Source organism: Alternaria hordeiaustralica (assembly GCF_023758085.1).
Source record: "Alternaria hordeiaustralica strain BMP 2776 chromosome Unknown scaffold_1, whole genome shotgun sequence".
Lineage (NCBI taxonomy): Eukaryota > Fungi > Ascomycota > Dothideomycetes > Pleosporales > Pleosporaceae > Alternaria > Alternaria hordeiaustralica.
The window spans coordinates 611,120-638,573 of NW_026056773.1; the positions used below are offsets into that span (position 1 = coordinate 611,120).

Sequence of the window (27,454 nt, forward strand, 5' to 3'; positions counted from 1 at the left end):
AGAGTAAAGAAGCCTAACGCTATACCTACTCTATTACTATTCTATTAGAAGGTAGCCTATTATCTAGCTCTTCTAATTCTTTATAATTTATAAGAGGTAGAGAAGCCTAATACTATACCTCTCTTACCTAACTCTTCTACTAAAGACTCTAAGTTAGTTATCTAGCTTCTCTAATTCTTTACTATTAGTAAAAAGTAGAAAACTACTAGCTCTATATTTCTCTTTCTAGAATATAGCTAGTAGCTTATCTATTAATAATTACTAGTAGAAGTTTAGAGAGTAGTAAGAGTATAGAATAGTGTATATAGAAAGAAGTATATAGTAAGAACTTTAATTCTAACTAACTAAACTCTACTCTTTTACTATAGTTAGTATTTAAACTCTAACCTATAACGCTACTCTAATCTAATACTTAGATTATTTCTCTAAGTAGTACTCTAAATAGCTAGAATAGAATATAGAAGCTAAACGCTCTAAAGCTAGTAAATATCTATATATTATAGTAGTAGTACTATAAAGGTACTACTTACTTATACTTTATAAAGAAGAGAAGAGAGTAAGCTATACTATATCTATTATTACCTACCTACCTACCTATCTACTACTATACTCTTACTACTACTACGTAAGATTATCTATAAGAGCTAGTAAGATTACTACCTAGCTTAGTGTAACCTCTATCTTTTTATTATTATTATTATTATTATTATACGCTAGAGGCGTAGAAGAGGTAGAAGTAGAAATAATAAGCGTAAGCGTAAGAGTAATTATTAATAGTAGTATAGCTACTAGACGCTAAGTACACTAAGTATAGTTTTAAGGTAGACTATATTACTATTAGTATATAGTTACTAACTCTATAGTAGTACTATACTTACTTACGCTCTCTAACTATGCTAGATCTTAGTTTACTCTAGTAGAGCTTATTCTACTACTAGTGCTACTATTACTACTACGTAATAAATTATAGTAGTAGTACTAATATTATAGCGCGTAAAGCGCCTAATAGAAGACTAAATAGAAGAAGGTTAGAAGTAGATATTTTAAAGTAGTTACTACTACTATTATTATTAATATAGAGAGTATTATATAATATAAAATTACTATAGACTAAAGTTTTAATAGCTATAAGTAAGATTATAGTTTTAAAAAAGGTATATTTATTACTTATTACTTATTGCTTATTATCTATTACTTCTTACTTTCTTTTAATTACCTACTTCTTATACTTATATACTATATTACTATACTAGTAAAGCTAGTGTTATAGCTACTAATATAAAGTCTCTACTTATTATAACTTTATATTTTTACTAGCTCTTTTATACTTACGTACTATATAAAGCTTTAAATCTAATTATTCTCTATTATAATAGCTTAATATAGTACTACTATTTAGTATATTAGTTCTTTACTAGTTTAGTAACCTCTAGCTCTTAACTAAGATACCTACTTAACTACTAAGTAGATAATTTCTTATATATAAAGTTACTATTTTTTTACGTTTAAGTTTAAATCTTACTTATTATAGTCTTTTTTTTTTTACTTATAAGTCTATAGTAGTATAATATAGAAGAGCGCTAGTAATATAATATAGGTAAGCGCTAGTAGTATAATACCTAAGAAGAGTACTAGCTAGCTAGTAGTATAATACCTAAGAAGCGCGCTACTAGCTAGCTAGTAGTATAATGCCTAAGAAGCGCGCTACTAGCTAGCTAGTAGTATAATACCTAAGAAGAGCGTTACTAGCTAGCTAGTAGTATAATACCTAAAAAGAGCGCTGCTAGCTAGCTAGTAGTATAATACCTAAGAAGAGCGCTAGCTAGCTACTAGCTAGCTAGTAGTATAATACTTAAGAAGAGCACTAGCTAGCTGCTAGCTAGCTAGTAGTATAATACCTAAGAAGAGCGCTAGCTAGCTAGCTAGCTAGCTAGCAGTATAATACCTAAGAAGAGCGCTAGCTAGCTAGCTAGCTAGTAGTATAATACTTAAAGAGAGCGCTAGCTAGCTAGTAGTATAATACTTAAGAAAAGATATCTAGTAGTATAATATAAAAGACTTAATATAATACTAGTTATATAACGCTACCTTTTATATAGTAGTATAATATAACTTTTTAAGTAGTAGTATAATATTACTTTTTAAGTAGTAGTATAATATAACTTTTTAAGTAGTAGTATAATGTTACTTTTTAAGCAGTAGTATAATATTATAAAATCTTTAAATTTATATTTAAAGAAGCTTATATAATATTATATAAGTAATATAATGCTTACTAATTGCGGCTAAAGGCCTTATTATATAACCGTCCTACTGCGCATCCTACCGCGATCACCAAACAGGCCCCTAGATTGAGCTGTCATCACATCCCTATCTTCACACGCAACAACATTCCCATGCTTCGTGACTGTTCCCTGAACATCTAACGAACAGTAGTATACATGCAGAGTAAACACAAGTACGAAATGACGAGAAAGCTAAACACAAACCCCATCTCAGCTCGGACCGACAAGAAAGTAACAACGTCACAACCACGACATCCTCCAACATCACGGCGCCAACCCCCCATCCTCATAATGAAACAGCTCCCTCAGCCACACCCAAGAAGAACCATACAACCGCTCCACACCATGCGTCTCCAAAAAACACAACGCCTGATCCCACGGCAAGCCCCCCTTCCTCATCAACCCTTCCTCCAGTACACCCTTAAACTGCGTATCCAGCGGCCGGAAAAGGCGCGTGATCTCAACAGCTGAGATACTGGAGGTGTGGACATTGTTCTGCGTAAAGGTTGTACCGGTGGAATTCCAGCGGATGGCGGTTTGGATGATCCTGAAGGCTATGGTGTAGCGGGAGTAGAGGGTGTCGCCGGGCATTTCGTATAGGTGGGTGATGTGGCTGTGCATTAGGTCTACGAAGTTGGCCATCGAGCCGGCCGTACTCGGGGCGCTGGTGGGGATGTGAGATAAGATTTTGTGACTTTCTGACTCGATCGCGGAAGACTTGGGGTCGATGTGCCAGCGGGTGAGGGGGTCCATTGCTGTGATCGATAGTCAGGTCTCAATCATTTGTACACTTGGTGAAAGGCGTCTTACCCGCCTCCGCAAGGCCAAACGCTTCGAGTTTCTGGAAGATGGCGAGGCAATACTTCTTCATCGCGTTAAGATGCTGTTTCCTCCGTGTTAGTCTACGGCTTGAATCCCGGGTCACCAGGAGCTGGTCGCTGAATATATTGGCAACCTTTTCGTATTCATGTACATGTGTGTACTCCTTGCCCGAGGGTTCTTTCCATCCGCGAAGGTCTGGACGCTGGAGTTCCAAAGCATCGGCGGCGTCCTTGCGATCGCATGCTCGCAGCAGACGTAAAGCATCGTTGCAGCGATCTTGCCAGTCTAGTAATTGTATCTCGACTTCTTTCCTTTCGGTGTATTCCTTGCTCTCACATGGTGTTGAATTTACCCCATCCGTTGACTGAATATGCTGCCCTGTGGTGGAACTTCTCGTGCTGATAGTGGGGAACAGCCGCCGCAGCGGAAGCGAGGACCAAAAGGCTGGTACACTTGACGGAGGGTTGCTTTTGCGTATCAAATGGTCACAGTCGCCGCTGAAGTGATCTCGACGAGGACAGGTGAAGCATACGACCTTCTCCAGATTCGCGCAGTCCAGTTTAGAAGTCGTTCCCTGCTTGCAGCCGTCGCAAAAATGCCTTGTTGGTATAACCGCATCGGGATCATGTGGGGTGTATGACATACTACGTAGGTGGTGAGAGGTAGGGAATGAGAGATGCTGATGCTGATGCGACCTGTTCCAAAATTGATTAAGTGAGAGATGTTGACGTGAGGGCAAAACAAGAACGCAAGACAGGACGCGGGTACCCGTGACGCCAAGCTCTTGTGTTACCCAGGTAGCAAACGGACCTTGAAATGACCGCAAGTTGGGCGAAGCGTGACGAGTTAGGTACTGTACGTCGTGGCCGTGGATCTCTCGCATTTTGCACTTTACAGCGAGACCGACGAGACATTCCTATGAGCAAACGATTCGTCGTTTCCTATGACCATGGCCAGGAACGAGTAGTCGAGTTAGAAAGGTCCCGGAACGACACACGCTATCGTTCTTATTTTCGAGGGTGAAAAGCCACGGCTTGTTCGGTTGCATGTTAATTCGTATTGTCGTGATGCGTATTCCCTCGTCGATCTCATGGGCCAACAATTACCGCAACGGGATACCTTCATCTCCATCGTCGTTCAAAGTGTCCATCTCGTCTCCGCCAAAACCTTCACTACCCACATCATCGCCGACATCAAAGCGCATAAACTTCTCGTTCTTCGCCTCAGCTGCATAATGGTTAGCATTGCCTTCTCCACAAAACGGGTCAAGAGATACTTACTACCCCACTCCACAACCTGTCCATCTTGAACCTCGCAGTCCTTGAGAACAGTCTTGTCACCGTCTTTAGCATCGCCACCCTCCATCTTACATCTCCGGCCTAGTATGCAGTCTGTGAGTTGTACGTTGGGTCCGATTTCGACTCCGTCCATCAGCAGACACCGCAGCAACCTTGCGCCCTCGCTGATTTTGCAGTTTGGACCGATGACGCTTTCTTTGATATTGGTCTTCTCTTCTACGATGACGTTGTCCGCTAACAGTGAATTCTCGGCTTCTACGCGGCATTTTCTGGGGATGGACTCCTTGTGAACGATTTTCGACTGATGGGCGAATGGCGATGCTGCTTCTTTGCCGACCTCCTCGATCGACTGCAGCTTTGCTAGGCGGAGTGAAACGGTAAGCAGAAGATGTGAGTCGTCTACACGGCGAATGAGGGGTTCGGCAGGTCCCGACGGTTGGACGTAGGCAAGAATTGGTGGTACCGTAAGCTTCGTATTCGAGGTGAGCGATTTCGCGGATTCGGGTATGCTGGACGATTTTGTGACTCTCGACGCGAGTGTCGTGGGAGCCTTTGAGTCGGATTCTGTGTTACCGCCTGAGTATGTGGTGCTGAATTTGGACACATCGATCTCTTCCTCGACAACCTGCGACCCGTGATCCGACTCCTCGTCCTCGCCCTGGAGTATTTGCCGCAGACCCAACTTGTCTCCTAGACCATTTTGCCAGCCTGCTTTCGCCCACCATCCCAATACCTCTTCGCTAATGCTTTCGAATTTCTCGTTCTTCTTGATCATCTCAATAACCCAGTATGGGAAGAAATAGATGTGTGCGTCACGATGGGTCGTAAGCATTCTTATCCGCGCGTGCTGGCGAATGAGGGAATGTCGCAGCGGGAATGTCTTGTTCTCCTCTGTGATGTCGTTTAAGGTGTCGGTGGGTACGGAGTAGACTAGTTTCGAAATGTTGCGGCGCAGCGAATCTGTCGGAACAGGGACGATGGACGTAGGTAGCGGTGCTGTCGCAATGAAATCCGTCTCCTCCTTCTTCCTGCTGCCTTCTCCCTTGGCCTGGTACCACACGCCCATGCCGCCTCTTCTTCCGAGCTTCTCTCCGCCAGCGCCGAAAGCGATCTTGCTGCCGTTGTGGTCCAGTCCACCACTAGCTCCTGCGAATCCGCCCTGCTCTACCATCCATGCGTCTGCCAGCGCCGTGCCATCTAGTTCGCATACGAGATCGCATGGCAGTACTATGAAGTCGCCCTTGATCGCGTTTTGTAGCTCAGGCAACCGGAAGAGGTCGCCAGTACTCGTCTGATGTGAGAGGTCTTTCGGCGCAAGGATGTCGGGCTTCGGCGAGGGGAGGGTTGTGAGGTGTGGGTTTTGCGACATGGCAGCCTCGATGGCTTCTAGTGACTCTGGCGGTGTCACGACTGTGATGTCTAGAATATCTTAGTACAGAATAGAAAGACCGTATGCGCGTCATGGTATACCTGTGACCCCCATGCGGTAACACCATTCCAGGGGATACCAGACCATAGGCCTGTTGGCAATGGGCAGCAGGGCCTTTGGTATCTCCTTGGGCGTGGATGTGAAGGTACTGAAGGAAGCACCAGGTCCGCACAGAATGAGGGCCTGGAAGCCTGGCGCAGGCAGACTCGTCGCGTGAGGCATTGTGGGTGTGTGCGGTGGGTGTCGCGATATGGGTGTAGAGTTGTAGCACTGGCCTATCTCGATATTGTTTGGACAGGAAGGTACTATTTCTGGCTTCGCTTGGGAGGCGGTATTGGCGTATATCCGCCAGGTGATGCTGCAGGTACAAAGGCGTGTGGGGTGTTAGAGTCACCCCGCCGCCAAAAGTTCGAGGGCGGCTGACTCGCGCACAGTCGCCGCAGCCATTCGGCGCGTGTCAGGCAAGCAAGCAAGCTTCAGCTCCCAGCCACTCGCCCTGGGCTGCCGGCCGTCAACAACAGGGAAGCAGCCGAGCGGCAGCGGCTGACGACCAAAACAACGCCCGACCCGCCCACGAAACATTCACGATACCATGACCTAGGCCATGTCGTCCTTCAACTACGACCGCTACGACCGCCGCCAGAACAACTCGCGCAACCGCGGCGCCCTCGGCTTCTACGTTCCTCTGATCCTCACCGTCACCGTCGCAACCGCCGGTCTCGCAGCCTGGGTCTGGAGTGCGCGCGAGGACAGCCGCGACTACTCGTCCGATGACGATCTCTCCTATGGCGAAGATTCAGCACATGAGAAGCGACAGGGCAGGGCGCCTGCAGCACGCGATGTCTCTGGGTTCCCCGTAGGCGAAGGGGGCGGTGAGGGCTATGGCTACGGCGATGGCACGTTGCTTGGCCGCGCACAAGGCGTCATCCGTCGCACACCATCGCCACAGCAGCTCTTCGATACCGTGAGCAAGAAGACAGCAGCAGGCTGGGCCGCGGCGGGCGCTGCAGCTGGTGCGGCCCTCGCTTCCATCCGCGAGGAAGACAAGGACGAAGCTTTTGGCGACCACTCTCGATGGAACGAGGAGGCTACGATTAGAAGGAATGTCGAGGCGCAGAGCCGGGACAGCAATGCTGCAGTCGATGCGCAGGCACGAAGCTTCGCCGCGAGCGTGCGGAAGGCTGAAGGCAGAGGCGAGGGCTACGGAGGAAGGAGGAAGACGGTAGTCTTAGTCGTCAGCGCAGAAAGCCTGGACCGATTGGACGACGACGAAGGCTCGTACCGCGAAGAAAACGCTGTAAGCATTGCATCTCGTCTCCCTTCTCACGTGCCCAAAACTAACAGCTCGCAGACCATCCTCTCCCACCTCCCCGACACCGACTTCTCGCGAACCAAGCTCTTCGTCCTCATCTACTCCCCGTCGCTGCGCTCGCGCCCACAATCCCGCGCCAACTCCCGCACTGGATCGTCTTCGCTCGGCGACTCATACTCTGCCATCAGCACACCTGCACGCACACCAGGCGAGGAGCTGTCGTCCGTCGAACCCGTCATATACACACCCGCACCCAGCACCCGGGGCTCTGACAACTCGCTCTGGAACACACTCCACTCGCAGGCCCTCCGCCTCGTTGAGGACCCAGCCATGGTCATGCCTTTCAACACCACGACTGGCTTCGTGCACATGCTCAGGCATCTCGGACCGGAGCTTGTCTACGTAGTCGATGCGTTGAGTGGTGTGAACGGTCAGAACATCGATGACATCAGGAAGTGGGTTGGCCAGACCATTGTCGTTGTTGGCGGTGATGGCACAGGCCTTGGTGGGCTTGTTGACACGGACGACGAGGGCCCCATGCGCAAGGGCAAGGAGAGCGAGCACACTGTCAGGTGGTGGCAGGTTCGCAATGACATGATCGGGCTGGGCAAGGGTGTCGAGGTGGTGGATGCCTCTAGGCTTGAAGACGACTACGAAAGGAGGGTCGGTGGACGCGAGTAGATTCGCTTGCTTTCGTACTGGCCTGGAGTTTGACCATGTTACCGATGTGTATAGGGACCTTTCGCGATGCTTGTATCTGATTAACGACGAATATACCATGCTTTTTGACAGACTGGGCTCATCACGAAATGACGTCGTGCGCAACCAAAGGCAAGAATGTGAGAACAGTGAACGCCTACGCAAAGCCCATGACGCGGGCTTTGCTGCATACATAGCATTTTATCTTAACAACAACCTGATCCCTAAGACCATGTAGACGCCTGCCTTGGAATTTTCCTTGTGAACCCCGCTTGGAACGCCTCAACGCCGATTCGAGAGATGATAGCGCTGAGAATCTACATCTGAACACGGAGCAAGTAACGAAGCTTGACCTGAGCAACGTCGTAGGCGATGTACTCGTTGTACTGCAAGTACGCGTTGGGTACGTTGGTAGCTCCAGGCGGTGTCGATACATCGGGCTAGTATGGTTAGCTGTGAAACTAGATCTAGGAATGCGAGCTTGCTTACCATCATGCAGCCCTTGAGGGCTGGGTTCACGCAACCCGCGTCCTTCCACTTCTTTGGACCAGTCTGTCCCATACCAAATGTGCTGTGTAGGCCCTTCTTGGCGGCGTCCTCCCCAGCAGTGTACGACGCGTCGGTAAGCTCGTGCATTGGGTTGCCGAGCTCAGCTTCACAGAGAAGAAGCAGCGCAGTGCCTCCAGAATTGTACGAAGCGCAGTAGTTGGCGGATTTTGAAGACATATCGGCAAGATAGATACCTTTGCCAAACATGTATCCACTGACAGGGGCTTCCGGTGGAGCGATTCTGAGACCTTGACCCAAGATACCACCATAGTTGGTGACTCGGGATCCGTGCCAAAGCAAGCGGCGGTTGCTTGCGATCTTCGCATACTTGCTCTTGTCGAAACGGTCGAATTCTCCTTGACGCTCGATGCGGAAAATCTCTTGAACTTTGTAGCTGACATGATGTGTCTTGCCCTTCGAGTTGTTGAGATACTCGTCGATCTCCACGAATTCGCGACTCTTATGTTGAAGAGGGGTCATCTCGTTCATGCCAAGTCCCTGGAATTGTTTGTCGAGCTTGTTCACATCGCTCTTGTCCTTCAGTTGGTCTTTGAGCATAGCAGCAGTCTCCTTCATGTCCGACAGGCTATAGTGAAGTCAGTATACGCCTCGCATGCATCTCATACAGCAATGACTTACCTCTCAAGTAGTTCAATCTCCTTCTTAAGGAGTGTGATGTCTCGAATGACCGGCGGGCGATTGCGACCGAAGGCGTGTGGGATGAGTGAGAAGTACTGGTTCGACAGGCGTTCAACCTCTGCCCTTGAATCGTTGTCATTCTCGTCGATAAGCACGGACAAATCCTTCAAAGTTTGGAAACCGCGAGCGATGGTGCCTTTACTGAGCTTGCCGAGTGGGAGCTTGTTGGCGTCGTAGTTCAGGGCAGTCATGGTTTGATTGAAGTAATCCTGGTTGAAATGTTAGCCTGGAATTCGTGTTGCAGCATACGCAGCGCTAAAAGTCAACAGATGAACACGTCCTAGGGCATTATCGTCGCCAGGCTCCATTATGGATTTTTTTTTTCAGATGCGACGCGGGTTGTAGCCACCCGGAAACTCCAAAAGCACTGGATTCTTACCTGGTTGAAGATGAGCTTCATGAGATCCTGGACTGGAGGAGACAAGGTGCTGTCAGGCGTGACGCCGTTGGTCTCGCCGGAATCAGCACCAGCATCGGCATCGCCGTCGTCATCGTCGTCCGAGTCAGGGTTGTAGGAGCGCTCTACGTAGGCGTATTTGCCAGCCTTCGGCTCGTCACCGCGGTTCGCCCACTTGAGGCCAGACTTGTCCTTGAACTTCTTCTCAAACTCCTGCATGGCATTACTGAGGCCTCCATCGCCAAGCATCTTCATCTGGCCACGGTCGCCGACTCGCCCCCAGCGTGTCCACGTTCGGTAGCTGGAGCCATCGGTGAGAAGCTGGACTTTGTAGAACTTGTCTAAGGTAGTCAGCATACACGTCCAAAATCTGGGATTGACTGCCGTTACTCACTGTTGTTTGCAGACGAATTCGTTTGGTTGAGTGACGCGTCGTAGATCGTGCCGTCGTTGTTGTCGATGTAAACGCGCCAGCTAGACAGAGGGCAATGCTCGTCTACGGAGATGGCAATCTGCTTGGACTTGGCATTTTGTCCATCTCCAACTTTGGCATTCTCTTTGATCTTGGGCTTCTTAGTCTCCTGTTGTGCAGTTGGTGGTGATGCAGATGACGCTGCGCGCTTCTTTGACCCGTTTTGGACAGGGGCAGGAGCAGAGGCAGGAGCTGGCGCCGCCACAGAAGACAACACATATTGCGACTCAGGAACATAGGAATCTGCTCCAACCGTCAATTTGAAGTTCCTCGTTAAGATTTGAGAAGCATGTTGCGGTTCTGAGTGCGTCGGATTGTGGTGGACTTACCTGTCGCCTCGCACTCGTCGAGCCATTCGAGGCTAACAATCGACACGTTCTGAGCAACAGCAGTCTTGACCTTGGTGGAATTGCTGTCGAAGTCTTTTTGCGTTGCGATGAGATGGGTTGTGTCCGGTGTGACGCTCGACAGGTACTCGGCGCCGAGTGACGTTATACGCGTCTGTAGCGCTTTCTGAGTTACTCCACTCGGGAAGCGGCCAGATGCCGCGATGGACAATCCAGTGAGTACCATTGATGCGATTGATGCGCTTGATGCGATTGACTTCGATGAACCTTGAAGACGCGATGCAGCTGGATTGGGGGCGCAGAATGGCTATTTGAACATTTGGTTGAGATGGAACCAGGTGGCCGATGAGACGGTGGCCTGTGTTCGGAAGGAACGCCCTTAGGCATCAGCGCCCAAGGCGGACTAGCCCGCGTTTCTGCCTTCGCGAACGGAACGCGTGCACACATGATAAGACGGCCTCGGGAGTCGTGCCACAAGCACCTGCATCAACCACGACAGCAAACTTCGCTCACACAAGTCGCTTCCTATCAAGATGGCATCACTACTCACCATACCGCTGGAATTGCTGGTTGCGGTATCAGAATACCTCCCTACTGAAGATCTTGGTTCACTGCGTCTTGTATGCAAACAAACCGAGAAGTCGCTTTATGAATGGTTTTCCAAAGAGTTCTTCTTCAAGAAGCAGTTCATGCTCACGCACAAGAGTCTGCAGGCGCTCATCGACATATCCAAGCATGTCAGTCTTTCCAAGAAGCTGGTGCACATCATCATTGCCACCAATGTCTACAGCGAGATACCACTACGCTTCAGGGACGACGACGCCGCTACGCGCTACATTCAGGGCTACGAGGACCAGAAAGCGCTTTTGGGTACTGGGATCGACCGCGAGATGCTTACGGAAGCTTTCGAGCGTCTCGAGAATCTCACCACGGTCGGGATCCGCGACTTCAACGCAGGCAATCGAGTTCGTGACGGCAAGAGCTGGAGCTCCTGGGGCGCAACTACCGTCCATCGTGAGACCGGTATTGAGCTACGGTTCGCTGATCGCGATTCTTTCGGACAGGACGTCGGCACTCGTTTCACGTCTCGCGTCTTCTCCAGCGTGTTGTACGCTTTGGGCAAGGCTAACCGACGACCTACTGAGTTCGAGGTGTTGCTTCGTCAGCGCGGCCTGCCCGACACGGCATTCTTCCTTCCAGACTACATCCGACCTACAGTGGAGCCCATACTGCAGAACACAAGCACGTTACTCTTGAACGTGGACCTCAAGCCTCGTTACCTGCACACCCATAGCAACGGAACGTCAGTGGATCCAAACGCGGGACGCTCGCTTCGGCGCTTCCTCCATTTCACTCCCAATCTCGTTCATCTTCGCTTGAACTTTGAGAAACATCTGGTGGCCAATAACGAGGACTTTCTGCAGTGGTTGGCTACTCCGAAACCCACCACCAGCTCAAATAACGCGACTTTTCTTGACCCTGCCCCAGTTGCTCTACCGCTCTTAAAGAACCTCGAGCTTGGTCAGCTAAGCGCTCGGGCTGATATTCTGTTCAACTTTATCTCCAAGTTCGCGCCGACTCTGGAAGATCTGAGCCTATGGAGGATGAACATCCCCGCTGCAGTCGCTCCACCTCATGGACACAAGCCCAACTTCTGGCGCGACTTCTTCCGCAAGCTGTCCAAGACGCCGCGACTTGCTCTTACTCATCTTAAAGTCGGCATGTTGCAACAAGACCACATGTATGTGACCTTCAAGAGCGATGATGCAAACAGCAATTTGAGCATCCCAGTCCCAGCGAAGAAGGTGATGGAGTACGCCGGAGCAGATATGGGCAAGTTTTGGGAGGAATTACAGGAAGAGGTGACCGTGGATTGGCCGGCGACGGTACCCGTGAATCTTGACGCAAGCGAGGATGATAGTGAAGATGAAGACGAAGAGATGGACGATGATGACGACGATGATGAAGATGATAGCGATGAGTGAGACGAGTCTCTAGGTACTTTCATGATGCTACGATCCATACTCCCTAATTCCAGCCTTTCCTTTCCCAAGCAACAGTTGCATGAAGTCGCCTTTCATGTACATGTTGCATATCACACTCCTCCAACACTGTCGCAATGACTTCTGTATTCAGACCTCGTGGTGTACAACTAGCTTCACATCCATGGATACTACATACGTCGCTCATTTGATCAAACAACTCTCCTTCCTCAAGTCTAGGCGCAAGGCTCAGAGCTCAATGAAAAAGATGACAAGATACCGTTGACAGACACGCATCACTGATGCGCACGGTACACAAACAGCACTGCGAACAGTGCGTGTTGAATGCCTGGAAGAACGAGAATCACCTCGTCCTCTCTCCAAATCCCAAAGCCCTCGGAGGTCACTATCTGCAAGCGACAAGCACTGCGTCAGATAGACTGTCTGTGACCAGACTGAATGCGATTCCACCTTTCATCTTTGTGGTGGCCTCTCATCTTTCCCTGTTGACCCGCTTAGCGGACATCATCAGTATACCAGACCGGAGACCGGCCTGGCTGGGACGACAAGGCGCTCAAGGCGGATCTTGAAGTTGCTGACAACCAACCCATCTAGTGAGTGTCGTCGTACCCTGCCGCGTGGGACCCCGTACGTAAATCGGGCGCGACAGTATGACCTCCAGTAACCCAGCTTAGCTGACAGCCACTTGGCGGTTGCACCAGCTTAGCTGACATGCGAGTTGAACATGAGACCTTCTCATGGCAGTAGTAATCTGCGAAGCAACTGAAGAGAAAAGAAGAAGTCAAAGTGGGCGGGGAGCAGCAGTTTATATACCCAGAGGGCTGCGCCAAGATCGTACGGCGCTAGGCGTCAATCACCTCCGTGGGGCTTGCGGTTGCGGCTAGGCAGCCGGGGCTCACTCTCACTTCGTGCCTAGATAGGTTAGACCCGAATCACGCGCTCATCCAGACTGTGTGGTTATCGGAATGGACCAATACTACGCAAGGGTACTTGGGTAACTCGTCCTTCACTCCGTAGTTAAGCTCCCGATTACGCAGTTCTTGGAGGCAAAACAGTCGAGACCTGCCTGCCACCCGAAAACAGCCCTTTTCCTAGCTTTCACGATGCTTGGCATTCACTCCTACTATAAAGTCAGGCACCGCCCTCAGCAAGGCAACCAATTCGATTCCCACATCCAGTCGTTTCCAAGTGATCATTTCAAAGATGGCGCCTGTAAAGATCAAGAACGAGCCGCCCAAGAAGACCGAGGCCCAGATCATCGTCGGCCTACAAGAGCATATTATCGTCCTCGAAAAGCGCCTGCGGAAGAAGCAGAGGATGGGAGAGGTCACCGATGACGAAAACAACAACTACAACTACAACTACAACCACGATGACAACAACTACAACAACTACAACGAAGACGACAACAACTACAACTACAACGGCGACAACGACAACGAAGACGACGACAGCGAAGACGACGACAATCACAGCAAGGACAGCGATGACGACGATGACGGCGATGTCGCTCCAATCTTCTCCAACACCTCCGACACCCAGCTCGCCCTCCGCCTGGATGGCGTCACCCGTCAGCGCGATCAATACAAGGGCGCGATCGAGGTTGGCCTTGTCGAGAACACCAAGCTCCGCGAAGAGCGCGACCACTACCGGGATCTCTACATGGGAGTGATTCGCTCTACCGGCAGCGCCAACACCAACAGCGTCAGTAACAACAACTTCCTCAAGATCGAGTCGAACTCTACCCACTACCACATCAACATGGCTCAGGATAACAACCCCTTCAGTGGCTTCGTCAAGGCGCCCAAACCCAGCGAGCCCAGCGAGCCCGAGGTCAAGCGTCCGATATACGGCGATCAGTGTCATCGTGAGAAGAGGCACAAGCCTTGTCGCAAGACTTCATGTCCCTACTGGCACCGTTCCCAAGGCGCGCGTTTCGCCGCCATTCGCCCTACTCTCTTCTCCAACAAGGCTGCCGAGAACCGAGCTCAGCGCCGCTGAACATGGCTGTCGGGGTATTCGGCGGCTATCGACATGAGCTTAGGGGAGCGACCCAGTGCTGAATGCCTCCAGGGTGGACTGTGGTGACAAGGTTGGGTTTGGGGTTGACATCGACAACCTCCTCGGTCGGCTTTGAGCATATGGCTTTGTTTCGACAATGGCGATCTCATGGAGAGGCTAAAGGATGGTGTTACTTGGCTTACACGGCGTTGAGAACCTCCTAGGGGCTATGAAAGAAGGGTGTTCTGGTGCTAGTCTTTCGCGATACCCATCGCTTTGTAGTCTCACTAGTACGAATGAAACTTGCCGATGTGCATGGGACGATTGACCAAGTAAAGTGATGTGAAGACTTCGAAGGTGACGAAAGAGAAGGTAGCAAATGATCTGATGCCCTGAATGAGCGAAGTGATGAAATGAAAGGCAACGCCAACGGCATCGCGACAGCATGTCGTTTTCTATGAGGCTCATAGGACATCTCTTAGGCTTCTGCGAAGACGTGAGATCCTCCAGGGAGATCACAAAGGCCTTTGCTTGGGTGGCAATGCAGCGATGTCAGCTTCCCCGCCCTCCCCCAAATGGCGATGTTTTCTGAGAGCACAGATCCGATGTAAATGCTAGCTAAAACAAACGAGATCCCAGAGCCGGTCGGATGTCTGTGCGACATTACTCAGTCTGACATATTGGGTACGTGCCTCTTAGCTATGTGTTGACCGGTTCACCGGTCAAGATATTTCCAACCAATCAGCATCCTTCTCTCATCAGACACCTTGCGATTTCCTTTCTCTTTCTTGCATTGACCCGAAATCGGTGTACGTCTCATCGTGTCACCTATCAAATGCAGTGAGCATGCTGCAGATGTCCACATGAGTTGGGGTAGACGCTTGACACGACCTCGCCTCGTGTCGCACAGTCGATGGGCAGCGGAAGCAGGCGCAGGCGCGGGGTCGTAAGGCAACATGGGCATCTTCGTCGGGCCTACACGTTTGGAGGCGCACTGCAGTCGTGATGCCAGTCTACTCAAAGAGACTATCGTCGACGGCACCAGTCAGTTTATAGATGTAAGGGGCCGAATGTGTTGACAACATTCACGATGGTAGCTCCCGGTTTACTGACCGGAGCGGTCGAGCTGGCACGTGCACTATGCGGTGGCTTTACCGGTGAGATCCTCGACAACACTAAAACGCCGGTCACATCTCAATCGGAGCTCAAGCCTTTCGCAATCGCAGTTCTTCCCTGAGGCATTACGAGGTAACACGATGGAAGTTCTCGATGCGAAAGGTCTCTCTGAGCGCCTGAGATGGGAAGACAATGAGTACTGGCTGCACCTCGAGGCTGAGACTCCGTTTGAGAAGTATCCCGGTAAGTCTGGGAATATGAGCGTGGGTCGCGCAATCAGCTAACGTCGCGCAGCAAAACAACATGCGCGGAGGGTGCAAGAGAAGTTGGGTGTTGAAGAAGGCCTGATCTACCTACCGGGTCAACCAGCGAGGAACAACGAAGATAGCGACATGCCAGCACCCTTCCGACAACGCCGATATTTCTATTACTTGAGCGGGTGCGTTGATCTGGGAGTAAATGAGGACCGTGCTGATGGTATGAAGATGCAATGAACCTGACTGCCATCTGACGTACGACACGCGACGCGACGAATTGTCCCTGTTCATTCCCCGCATCAAGCCTGAGCGCGTTATCTGGTACGGTCGTGGCTCCACTCTAGCAGAGGCACTCGTGAAGTACGATGTCGATCAAGTTTTCTACGCAGATGAGCTTGAGTACGCCGTGCAGGGATGGGCGATCGGTAATCGGCAGGCTGGCATCTACGTCCTGCACCAGTCGTCGCAATTCCCCGGCTGCGACAATCTGAAGCCCGGTATTGATTCGATAGCCCTTCGGTCAGCCATGAACGTTTGTCGCATGATCAAGGATGATCACGAGATCAAGCTTATTCGGAAAGCGAACGACATCAGCTCGCAAGCGCACCGAGAAATCCTTGCTAACATCACGAACTTCAAGAACGAGGCACAGGTCGAGGGATTGTTCATGGATGTGTGCATATCGCAGCAAGCGAAGCAACAGGCCTACGATCCCATCGCTGCTTCCGGACCGAACGCCGGAACTCTTCACTATGCCGCGAACGATGAAGACCTCGCGGGTCGTCAACTCATGTGTTTAGATGCAGGATGCGAGTATGAGCTCTATGCAAGTGACATTACCCGCACTTTCCCGCTATCTACTTCTTGGCCAAGCAAAGAAGCCGAGAACATCTACAAGCTGGTCCAGCGTATGCAGGAAACATGTATCAAAAGGCTAGAGCCCGGCGTAAGATATCTCGATTTGCACATCATGGCGCATCAGATCGCAATCGATGGGTTACTGCAACTGGGAATTCTTCACCACGGAACGAAAGAAGAAATCTACAAGGCAGGTACAAGTAGAGCATTCTTTCCCCATGGTCTTGGACATCACATAGGCCTTGAAGTGCATGACGTGGGTCAGGCACAACTCATGAGTGTAAGAAGAGGGAAGCCAGTGTACCAGCAGGTAAGTTCAATCAATCCCAACATTGATCAGTCGCTAACAATCTGACAGGCACCATCTCTTTACCCACAGGATTTCCATGTCCCAGTATATGACTCTGAGACTTGCCTCGCGCCCAGCGATCCCCAGAGCAGCCATCTTGAAGAAGGCATGGTTGTCACTGTCGAGCCTGGCATCTACTTTTCCGCATACGCTCTACAGCATTTCTATCTCCCATCACCCGTTCACTCCAAGTACATCAATACTGAGGTACTGAAGCGCTACATGCCCGTGGGCGGTGTTCGCATAGAAGACGACATTCTCATCACCTCATCTGGATACGAGAACTTGACTACAGCCCCAAAAGGCGACGCAATGCTTGAAGTCATCCGGCACGGAAAGAAAAGTGCTGTGGACATGCCGAGTTCCGACTTCACTCCACTACGAAGACCGAGCGGTCCCGTTGAGCCAACTCTGCGACGCGCGCCCGGTATTTCTACGCATACACCATCACAACACTTACAGAAGCCACTCGCCAGAGCGGCAACCCTTCCCGCAGACTTCGTTCAGCAACGCAACTCAGACTTCGCGCCTTTTGCAGGCCCCTCGCTCTTCTCCAAGTTCTCACGCTCAATGACCACGGAAGAAAAGATCCAGCAGTGGCAGCATAAGCGTAGCCCAGTACCGATTGCGCCCGTCCCCTCGGTCAACGCGAAGCAACTGAATTCTGTCTGTGGCGAGATGGATCCGAACTTCCAGCATGTTTACATGAGCAACGCTTCCAGTCCGGCGTTCTCATCACAATCGACTCCGCAATTCGACAGTACACCTCCGTGCCAGAATTGCGCAATCCTGGTACAGACGCTGGATCGGCTGCGTCAAAACCTCACATCCTCTATTCGGAGCTCTTCAAAGCCTGAAGAGAAGCCTACTTCGGAAGCCGATCTGAAGAGTAAGAGCACCAAGCGGGAACGCAACGACGATCTAACACTGCCACCACGCATTGGCGAACTTTCTGTCGGCGCTTCGGCTTGCACCATAAACCTCGATAAGAACCAGAGAATTCCACTTCCACCACCCCAGCCTGATTCTAGCAGGACAGTAGATACAAGAGCAGCGCAATGGGCTAGACGCCACGGCGCAGCTCATCCTACACTTCCGATTCGCGCCCGAACTCTGGACAGCCAACTTTCACAAGCGTACTTTCGGGGCGAGGAGTCTACAGATAAAGTCCATCCTGTCCCACCACACCATCAAATCCGCACAGCCAATGGAATACCCGAACGATTCAGGCGTCGCACTCATAGGAAACTTCCCGATCCTGTACCGTCTCCGCAAGCTCTAGAACCGGAAGCTACACGGCAGAAGTTAGAGTCTCTGCAACTGAGACTTGACTCACTGGAGGAGGGCGCTCGAGTCAAGAAAAGACAGCAAGACCAGGCTATGTTGCCCGAACGGTTTCTCGCCTCAAGACCGTCAATGCCAGTCTTGACGTCCCGAAATCCATGGCAACAGCACCATCGACCTACCGCCGCGAGAGGCTCTGGCGATAGGCCATCAAGTAACATGGAAGGTCTCGACATCGATAGATCTCGGCTCGAACGATTAGAGGAGAGCGAGCGAAAAAGGCCCTTAGAGCGCGATGCGTTGACTAGAGATACGTTCTTTCTACGATAATGATACAATGGTTGGTCTTATTTTACCAGCTGCGGCAAAGCCAAATACGTTATTTTTACCTTCTCGGTTTCGCTCTTTCAAACAATATACGTTTTATTACACTTCATTCATCTTACATGGCTTGTCAAGTGATTGAGTCGAGCTAGGCGTCCGAAATTGAATCAATATTTCAAGGTGACGAACAAAAAGCTATAGACCAAACATACAGAACGACACAATCGTGTCGCTATTTGCTCTTTATCTGATACATTCAGACTGCGTCAAGTTGGTCGCCATACACATGTATGTCAACAGCGATGTGTGCGGAGATCACATGTAAAGACCTTTGACCTGCGGGCGCTTGATTGGTAGCAAACAAGTTCGGAACACGATAAACCTCGGCTTGACTTGTCACGAGCTCACCACTTCGTAGTGCCGTCTGGCAAGCACCTTCTAGCTGGTGGCGTTGTTAGGTGTCTACGACATCCTTGAACATTTCGTCCCCTTCCCGCCTGGGCAACTCAGGCGCAGCGGCGTAGAAGGGAGATGCTGTGAACAGAATACAGGGCGCAGCAGGTCTTATACTAGTAATTGAAAGTCGCCGGTATCGAGGAAACACGATCATGGAAGAAATGAAAGGTGTAAACGCAAGACTGTTGACTTTAGAGATAAGCGTTGATGTGGGGCGCAAGTACCAACATGGGGTCACCCCACTCTTGACCTAAACCTCGTCCTTCGAAGATCATCCATGGACGTTTCATCCGGTCCTTCTCGCCCTCATTTCGGGAGTAAGCATTGCGACAGGCTCCAACTATTCAGGGTCACTGCTTTGTAACAAGTGATCGATCTATGGGTGTTGACGGTAATTGAAGTCAGCGTCGCCCAAGTGAAAAGGTATAACCAGAAGCAATATGGATCATCTGCAGCTATATGCAAACAAATCGGCCCCGATAGGCAGGTGTTTTTAGTTGCAGGAACAGAAACACATCATTGGCTTATTGCATCCCTGATGCCATCTCGGCGCATACGCAACTCTTGGACCGTTGCAGCGGTATCTACCTGTGCACAACATACTTCTGTATCGCAATGTACAAGTACCCCCAAAGCCCGACATTCTCGCGCATATCCTACATTCGCTTCTGTGATTTGAGTTCGAAAACAACAGCCTCACAATGAGGATCACATTCGCATTTGCAGCAAACCTGCTTTCCTTCGCAGCATGCGCTTGCGTTCCCGACTTCGCCGACAAGATACTGTCTGACCCGCTGACGCTCCAACATCCGGCAGTGATCACAGCATTTGAACAAGTCCAGCGCAATCTCTCAGCTTTATACATCAACACTACGCGCGATGGACTCAGCTTCGCTGTTGTATGTGCAGGTCCAATCTCAACAAAAGGCCCATCGTTAACGACCACAAGGTTCATGCGTCAAGCCCAAAGCCAGCATATGTGTTCAACAATGGAACATTGAAGTTCAACGAGACGGATGCGGGCCCAATTGACGCAAATCTGGTGACGAGCGACTCTGTCTTCCGTCTGATGTCTTGTTCAAAAAACGTCGCGATGGCCTCTGCTCTGGTCATCGAAAATCAGCTCAGACAAAACTCCTCATCGTCGTCATCACTCCTGACTATCGACACGCCCGTTCGCCAACTGCTTCCTTCTTTCGGTCTGCCTGAGAGAGACTGGAACGATGGCGGCAGCGAGATCACATTGCGTATGCTTGCCAGCCACACAGCGGGTATACCACGGGAAAGCTACAGCACTGGCTTCAACATGATTCTTAGTACCGGAAAGGCAGATACACCGACCATTGGGGCCGCATGGGCGGGTGAAACTGCCCAAGATGTAATTGATGGGATAGCGATGAAGAATTTGATGTTTGCGCCAGGGCAGAGGGCGGCTTGTAAGCAGATTTGTCCTGTGAGCGAGACGTGTACTAATATAGACAGATTCTAATGCTGGATTGGGCATTCTGGGTGGTGAGTGGATATTCTATGCGGCCAATGAGAACATCGACTAACCAACCGGTAGCTGCTGTAGCCACATACTACAACAACATCACTTCCTCGTCTCTGACCTGGTCTGAGCTCACAGCCCAGGAACTTCTTCAACGGTTAAACATGACTCATAGCTTCTTTGGTACTGTTCCGCAAGATCTTAGCCCCGACATAACCGTACCGGGCGGTGACAGCTGGGTCGATTTGATCGTAGGAGAAGGCTACGATCCAGCAGCCGGCATGTGGAGCTCTGCAAACGATCTCGCCCGGTATATGCACGGTCTGTGGCTCACGCCCGAGCCTACGCTCATTACGCCCTTCCAGCGCCGTCAGGTCATGAAGCCAAGTGTCATACTTGCAGACGGCAAGCAGCAGAGCGGCCCAGGCTGGGAGATCGAGATCTTGAACTTACCGACGAGTGAAAATGCTAGTCTGGCGGAAGACAGTATGAAGACATATAGCATCTTTGGCAAGTCCGGCGATGGAGGAGGCTGGCATAGCTGGATCGACGCCATACCAAATCTCGGTTATGGCATAATCGTGCTCGTGCAAGGATCTGGTCTGGCCGACTACGCAGGTATCTCAACGAGTGCTGTCAGAGATACAGTACATGCTATTCTTGCGCCTGCTTTCGCAGAAGCATTGAGCACAAGAACGAAGGAGCGATTTACAGGGTTCTACAGCGCTGGTGAAGACACTGGACTCATTGCTGATGAAGTCGCCACCGCGCTCTCAAACTCCTCCACTTACGCCAACTTGGAGATCCAAGACCAGATTTTGTATATTCGCTCGCTCATGGTGAACGGTTCATCCGCGCTCGAAGCAATAGATCGCCTGTCCTGGACCGCGGATGCCCAGCCACGCTACTTCTCTACACCGGAAGGGGTTGTCTTGGAGCCGGCGGAGGGTGTAGGCGAGACAGATGAATTTGGACCTGGAGCGCAGGTTTGGAGGATGATCTTTCCAGGATTGGCATCGTGCGATTGGTTCGACTTCGACGGCTATCATGACAGCAATGGATGGCCTGTGAGCAAGGTTGTCCTAATTGAGAATGAGGAAGGGGTCGAGCTGCACTACCCACCATTCGACGTTACTGTGAGTCGAATGAAGATACACAAATAAGACTTCTCATCAAATTTCTGTACAGGTGTCTTACCGTGAGTCGGTGCTATTGACACAAGGCTCCGCTCCCGTATTAGTCAGCCGTCCTCGGCATTGCGCATCTTGTCACGCGCGGAGTTCCCCTATCAACACATGACTCTCCCTCCGGGTCGACAACCTTCGCTACCCAAGTACAACACCAACCATCTCTTGAAGTAGACAATCTCATCGCCAGCTCGAATGCGACATCAAAACTACACGCCTGGCTACCGACTGCATCAATTCAGCTGCCCGGGGTGATTCTCGGGTAAACATGCACGCTGCTCCTGCACAAGCTCGCGCTATCATCGATGCCTTCCACAACAAGGTAGCTGAAACCGAAAGGCAACAGCGTGAGCTGCAGATCCAAGAGAGTGATCAGCACTTCCACGACATGTACAGTCCATGCAACCCATCATCGACGTTCCATGACCTACAGTGTGGCCACAGGATCCAAACAGAGTATACCGCAAGCTGTGGTGTGACCTGTGCGCGACCGATGCAAGGCCAGCCGTTCGTCTGTCCGGCTTGCCTGATCGATGTAGTACGTGCGGAAGTAGCTCTCGACAGTCTCACCCTTGGCTCCGGTGATGATGCCGCAATGGACAGCACCGGGCTAGTTGAGGAGGACAGGATACAACACTTCGCCAACAAGTACGTCGCAGCAATGCTGAAGAAGGGCTATCGCGCATGTAAGGCAGTGCTCAAGATTGATGAACCTCGCATGCAGTTCTTCGACCAATTCATGCGACAGGACGGGTTTGGAGGCGTGGAGGATGAGCCTGCAGACGGGATGACTACGAAGCCACGGAAGCGTCCTGGTGCGGGTGGTGGCCGTAGACAGCCTGCCAAGCTGCATGCAATACATCGGAAGAAGCCTGGGACGTGGGATTATCGTGATCCGACTGGAAGCGAACCAGTTCTGGCAAAAGCTGCACGCGAAGATCCAGGCGATTACAATAACGAGGATATGGAAGGCGGTAAGGGGATGACAGACGATGCTGTGGAGGTGGCGCATTCGGGACAATCCGCTGATGCATGTGTCGATCTTGTTCCGCAGTCAGAAGCAGCCGAGGCTGTACTAAAGGCCATGGAAGCATTTGCTAGGCTTTCCACGTGGTGAGTGAGCACGGCAGATCTTCTAGTACCTAGAGATGTAGCGTTAAGAGATCTTCAATTGTATTTCGAATAGTCCCTGAGCTCGGACAAGAGGTCATCTCGGAGTAGACGTTGCCGGCTGATAACGAAAACCGTCGCTCAAAGCCCGATCTCGATAGAGGAATTCGACAGAGGCATCCCGATAGCGGAAGCCGAAGTTTGCCTGGAATATTAAAAACTCCGCCTGAGATGTGAACCAAACAGGGGTCAAAGGGATGCGGGGAGGAGGTGTTTGACTGGAGAGTGTAGCTTTCTTGCTGGGGTCTGTGCGCTGCCGATGATGTCAGCACCTGGGCATTCTTCGATAGATTCCTCAGACTCAATCTCCAGCACCTACCATGTTCATTCATCATCAGCACGCACGTTTATCCATATTCCCGAGCCTTGCAGCGGTTATTGACACTTTACAAACTTCTATCGCCGACTTTGCGCGTACAACGTCTCGTCACGAACGCCTCAGTCGCGTGGCTGTCGATCGCGAAATTGAGTTTTGACATGGTAAGTCCCGCAGCGAGCGCAACCCTATTCGCAGAATGCCAAAATTCCCGGTTAGCATTTGTAAAACGACAAGCATCCGTTGGTCTTGGTAGGGCCTTTTACGCGTTTAGCGGTACTCAAGTCGTTATTGAGACGTGCGTTAGCCTTAGCCTAGGTCCGCCTCTTACTCGCGACGGGAATCGTTCGTAGGGCGACTGCACATGTTCGACACCTCAATGCTAATCTGGAACTGCGGTTGCAAATCCTCGGTAGTTGTGACAAGCTCACCTAATGCAGTCGCACACTATGGCGTCTTGTCGTTGAAGCTTTCCATGATTGCGCACCGCTCTATGATCGCCATGAATCTTGCCTCGAGGTTGGGTTCAGAAGTAGCTTTCCTTGACATGCATCACCATGATGATGTAAGGCAGGTATGCGCACGATTGTACATGGATTCTTGGACATCGACGTCTCAACACATTTGAATTCTTCTCGTTTTCGACGAAAATTCATGACCCAGGGTCATTGATCACAACCCACCACCAGCCGTTTTCCTGTGGGGACGTCGCAGATCTGCAGGCACACGGGTAGAATTGATGATTCTAGCTCGACTACTAGTAAGTGGTATCGGCAATCCTACCCCAAGTGTCGCTTCGCACCTGGGCAAACTCAAGCTTCATACGCTCGCGTGGATCATTTACCGCTACAGCGGGTCGCGCGATCTTCAAACACCTGCAGAAGCAACGCCAACAAACGTCCTGTTACACATGCCACGTGTGCGATCAAACCTCTCTGCCTCATGGTGATCAAAGATCAGCGTTCCGCGATGCAAGGCGTTTGCAGGGTCGGTATAGCCCTCAGCTACGTTCACTGTTACGCGCCCCCGGGTTTCTACACAACGCCACTTTTACCAGGGCTATGCGCAAAACTACAGCGACTTGTTTATGTCGCGAAGCTGACCGCACATGACTCCGCCTTGTACCCCCGATGTTCACCGCAACTTCCTTGGAAGCTCTCACGGAAAGAGCCTAATAATGGATGCAGTCGGCGAAATAGTCCATATACGCCATGCAAGACTAGGGGACCCGTACTGTGGCGTAGATCACTCCACAGTGTTTGAGGTGCGGGAAGATATGGACCCCGCTAACTACTAGCGGAGTCATTGGTCTTGGACCCCCGACTCTTGTGTGTATAGATCTGGCTCATATCCCGGGCGTCGTTTCTGTTTGCGATGGTCAGTTCGTGTCACATTCACCCCGACAGCTAGGCCTGCTGCTACTACGCCGGTATTTCCAATATGGACGGAAACACTCTGGGATCCTATGGCGGTAGCCTCGTCGCTCGTGCAGGCGGTTTACATCCTCCACCAGAAGTCCTTCTCAGCTGGCCAAAACCGAATTATGTCGACCCGGAGGAAAGAGGTTGGGGACCCCCAATACTGCTCATGGTCGTCTTGGGCATCACTTTCCTGGTATACTGTGCGCGGATGTGGGCAAGGCTGGTCATATCGAAGAACTTTGGGCTGGATGACATACTTGTCAGCATGGCAATGCTGCCGCTATTCGGTCTGACCATATCAAGCGTACTTGGTATGTATCGCTTCCTTTCGAAGTGGTCTTTGCTAACAAACGCAGGTATTCGTATCTATGGCTTCCAATGGCACGTCTGGGACCAGACCAAAGAAACGCTAGTAACGACAAGAGAGATCGCTTTTGCAATCGAACTTAACTACATGTTAACCTCGACGCTGATCAAAGTCTCGATCCTTTGCTTCTACCGCCGAATCGGTGATCGTCTGACGAATCAGTTTATCTACTGTAAGTATCTCGCCAAAGCCAGCCTGATCCACGCAGAAGCTAACGTTGCTCCACAGGGGTCTACGGCACCATCGCCTTCTGCATCATCTACGGAATTGCCTTCACTATTGCCATTGTCTTCACATGTACACCGGTTATAGGATTCTTCCGCCTCTTCGACATATCCTGGAGACTGCAGAATGAACTGACGTGTCGCAACGAGGGGGCCCTTATTGTTGCATGCGCGGTGATTTCACTGTTCCAGGATTTCATCATCTGCCTGCTACCAGTACTTTTGATTTGGAACCTCCAGATCAGCAAACGCCAAAAGATCGGCCTGTGTGCCATTTTTGGCGTGGGCCTGATAACATGCATCTGCGGTATGATGCGAACGTTCTATGCTGCAAAGCTATACTACTGTATGGATCTATCTTCTTGAATCGTCATCTAGCAAAACTAATTCTCTGGTCTAGTCACCTACGACATCACCTGGGCAGCGTATTCTGGATGGATCTGGACGACACTCGAAGCCCAGCTCGCCGTAATGTGCGCGTCAGCGCCCTCGCTCAAAGTCTTCCTCGGTCGCTACTTCAGCATGTACACCTCGCGCGCCGGCTATTCTCAAACCGGAATCCCCGGTCAAGCGTCCGGGCCGTCGTCAAATACGCTATCGCAAGGCTTCACCGGGAAAGCATCACAGCACTCGACACAGCAATCACAGTGCACTGCTGGATCGATTCGCGGCGATGTTCCATTGGAAGGCATTCATATAACCAATAAGTTGGATGTTAAGGTTGAAGAGCGCGATTATTACGAGCATGCGAGCCTCCACAGCACAAAGGAGCTCACTGCACTACCCGTGTCATCGCAGCCTGGTTGGCGGGATGGCTGCAAGACAGTTTGCGCAGCGCTCCGACCGGGCAGCAGAGGTACATCAGCAACTCGTGGTCGGACACGCGACGGCGATATCGAAGCCGGTCGCGCTTACTGATTGGTTCCTTGTCGTTCACCGCATATCCGTCTTTGCAATTTGTATCATCGTTTCGTCGACGTTTTTGGTTTCTCTAGACCCATATACCTTTCCCTTTGTTCTTATTCCAACGGCTCAAGACATTCCTTGAGCACGCTACGACATTACAGCCGCTTCTAATTTGAGAAGCGCACACATTCAGGGCACGATGGCCAACGACGCCTCGTTGCATACTTTCGTCATGAGTTACTCATGATATATACCCACTTTTTTCCCTTGTCGTTACTGGCGACATCTTGGATTACTGGTAGAAGCACGAAGAGTACGGATCGAATTACATTAGAGCCTCCTAATCTTAGACCCTCTTTATTCACTCATCTAGACTCATCTCTTGACGCATTAATCGTGATAGATTGATCTCTCAACCTTTCCGCCTACTGAAGTAAAGACTTCGCAGCAGCCTCAACCTCCTCCTTATTTCCACAGATCAAACCACCCCTCTCGTCCGTATCCTCAATCGTTGTCTCCAACACCCTCTTCCCCGTCGCAGAATCCAACGCCGCACCTCCAGCGCACTCCAGGATCAGCGCGATAGGTGCTAGTTCATACAGTCGCCTAAGCTTGGCTTTACTCTGTTCTGTAACCGGAGATATATAAACACCATGGCCCTTGACCAGCGCATGCACAACATCCGGAACGAGGCCGCCGCTGTATCGCAGCGTGTACTTTTGCATGATGAAACGGTTTATCAGATTCAGATACCTCTGGTCCTCGGCCGCTGCGCGCATGTTCGCCGGAGCGAAATACCGCGTCTTTACTTCGGAGGCTTGCGTCAATTGCACGTCTGGGCGGATGACTTGCATGGTGCCGTCGTCTGCGTATCCAACTTCGAAACATGAGCCCTTGGTACCTGGTAGACGGAGGGCGACAATCGCGGTTGTGCGTGGGCCCAGTACACCCAGTATCGAGGCGATTTGCTTTGTGTCAGGCGATTGATGCAGGGCTGATGCTCCTTCCCAGACCCCGATTATCGTGCCTACACTCCAGTTTGGTGCGATGATGGAGGAGCCATCTAGCGGGTCGAAGGCTAGCGTGTACACTTCTTTCCCTTGTTCGCCGCTGGTGGTTGACTTCGATGATTTCTCAACAGGGTCTTCTTCGCTGGATGCTGTTACGATGGCTGGGCATGAATCGATGGTTTTGCGGATTGCTTCTTCGGCCAGCACGTCCACGTTCAGTTGGTCGTCGCCGAAGGCATTGGCGGTTCCGACTTGGGTTACCGATGGGGAGGTGCGCAGATGGCCGGCTATTGTGTGGATTGAGTTGAGAAGTTTTGGGAGGACGGCATCGCGCAGTTGGGGGTGTGAAGAGGTGATGAGGGAGTTTAGGTGGGTTGGTACGTCCACGGGCTGCGACATGCTGGGAA

The 27,454-nt window shown here is 50.8% G+C and overlaps 10 protein-coding genes across 10 annotated transcripts; 7 read left to right on the forward strand and 3 right to left on the reverse strand.

Annotated features, from left to right (window-relative positions):
* Positions 1-4,209: 4,209 nt before the first annotated feature.
* J4E84_000214 (uncharacterized protein) lies at positions 4,210-6,056 on the reverse strand (the record flags this gene model as incomplete). Its single annotated transcript, XM_049382857.1, has 3 exons — positions 4,210-4,334; positions 4,388-5,824; positions 5,876-6,056. The coding sequence occupies 3 exons, from the start codon at positions 6,054-6,056 to the stop codon at positions 4,210-4,212; spliced, it is 1,743 nt and encodes a 580-aa protein (XP_049248375.1).
* Positions 6,057-6,189: 133 nt separating this feature from the next.
* J4E84_000215 (uncharacterized protein) lies at positions 6,190-7,827 on the forward strand (the record flags this gene model as incomplete). The annotated part of the gene is made up of 3 exons (XM_049382858.1): positions 6,190-6,198; positions 6,436-7,131; positions 7,186-7,827. 3 exons carry the CDS (start codon positions 6,190-6,192, stop codon positions 7,825-7,827), a joined length of 1,347 nt encoding a protein of 448 aa, XP_049248376.1.
* A 335-nt stretch (positions 7,828-8,162) lies between these two features.
* J4E84_000216 (uncharacterized protein) lies at positions 8,163-10,535 on the reverse strand (the record flags this gene model as incomplete). Its single annotated transcript, XM_049382859.1, has 6 exons — positions 8,163-8,285; positions 8,335-8,980; positions 9,034-9,302; positions 9,473-9,831; positions 9,885-10,205; positions 10,292-10,535. The coding sequence occupies 6 exons, from the start codon at positions 10,533-10,535 to the stop codon at positions 8,163-8,165; spliced, it is 1,962 nt and encodes a 653-aa protein (XP_049248377.1).
* A 307-nt stretch (positions 10,536-10,842) lies between these two features.
* On the forward strand, positions 10,843-12,294 carry J4E84_000217 (uncharacterized protein; the record flags this gene model as incomplete). The annotated part of the gene is made up of 1 exon (XM_049382860.1): positions 10,843-12,294. One exon carries the CDS (start codon positions 10,843-10,845, stop codon positions 12,292-12,294), a length of 1,452 nt encoding a protein of 483 aa, XP_049248378.1.
* A 1,221-nt stretch (positions 12,295-13,515) lies between these two features.
* Positions 13,516-14,313, forward strand: J4E84_000218 (uncharacterized protein; the record flags this gene model as incomplete). Its single annotated transcript, XM_049382861.1, has 1 exon — positions 13,516-14,313. One exon carries the CDS (start codon positions 13,516-13,518, stop codon positions 14,311-14,313), a length of 798 nt encoding a protein of 265 aa, XP_049248379.1.
* Positions 14,314-15,569: 1,256 nt separating this feature from the next.
* On the forward strand, positions 15,570-18,175 carry J4E84_000219 (uncharacterized protein; the record flags this gene model as incomplete). The annotated part of the gene is made up of 6 exons (XM_049382862.1): positions 15,570-15,672; positions 15,724-15,868; positions 15,915-16,738; positions 16,784-16,854; positions 16,903-17,931; positions 17,975-18,175. 6 exons carry the CDS (start codon positions 15,570-15,572, stop codon positions 18,173-18,175), a joined length of 2,373 nt encoding a protein of 790 aa, XP_049248380.1.
* Positions 18,176-19,658: 1,483 nt separating this feature from the next.
* On the forward strand, positions 19,659-21,807 carry J4E84_000220 (uncharacterized protein; the record flags this gene model as incomplete). Its single annotated transcript, XM_049382863.1, has 5 exons — positions 19,659-19,856; positions 19,907-20,393; positions 20,440-20,469; positions 20,522-21,582; positions 21,691-21,807. 5 exons carry the CDS (start codon positions 19,659-19,661, stop codon positions 21,805-21,807), a joined length of 1,893 nt encoding a protein of 630 aa, XP_049248381.1.
* A 94-nt stretch (positions 21,808-21,901) lies between these two features.
* Positions 21,902-22,750, forward strand: J4E84_000221 (uncharacterized protein; the record flags this gene model as incomplete). The annotated part of the gene is made up of 1 exon (XM_049382864.1): positions 21,902-22,750. The coding sequence occupies one exon, from the start codon at positions 21,902-21,904 to the stop codon at positions 22,748-22,750; it is 849 nt and encodes a 282-aa protein (XP_049248382.1).
* A 1,809-nt stretch (positions 22,751-24,559) lies between these two features.
* J4E84_000222 (uncharacterized protein) lies at positions 24,560-26,049 on the forward strand (the record flags this gene model as incomplete). The annotated part of the gene is made up of 4 exons (XM_049382865.1): positions 24,560-24,851; positions 24,897-25,079; positions 25,136-25,438; positions 25,532-26,049. 4 exons carry the CDS (start codon positions 24,560-24,562, stop codon positions 26,047-26,049), a joined length of 1,296 nt encoding a protein of 431 aa, XP_049248383.1.
* Positions 26,050-26,462: 413 nt separating this feature from the next.
* Positions 26,463-27,446, reverse strand: J4E84_000223 (uncharacterized protein; the record flags this gene model as incomplete). The annotated part of the gene is made up of 1 exon (XM_049382866.1): positions 26,463-27,446. The coding sequence occupies one exon, from the start codon at positions 27,444-27,446 to the stop codon at positions 26,463-26,465; it is 984 nt and encodes a 327-aa protein (XP_049248384.1).
* Between the last annotated feature and the right edge of the window lie 8 nt (positions 27,447-27,454).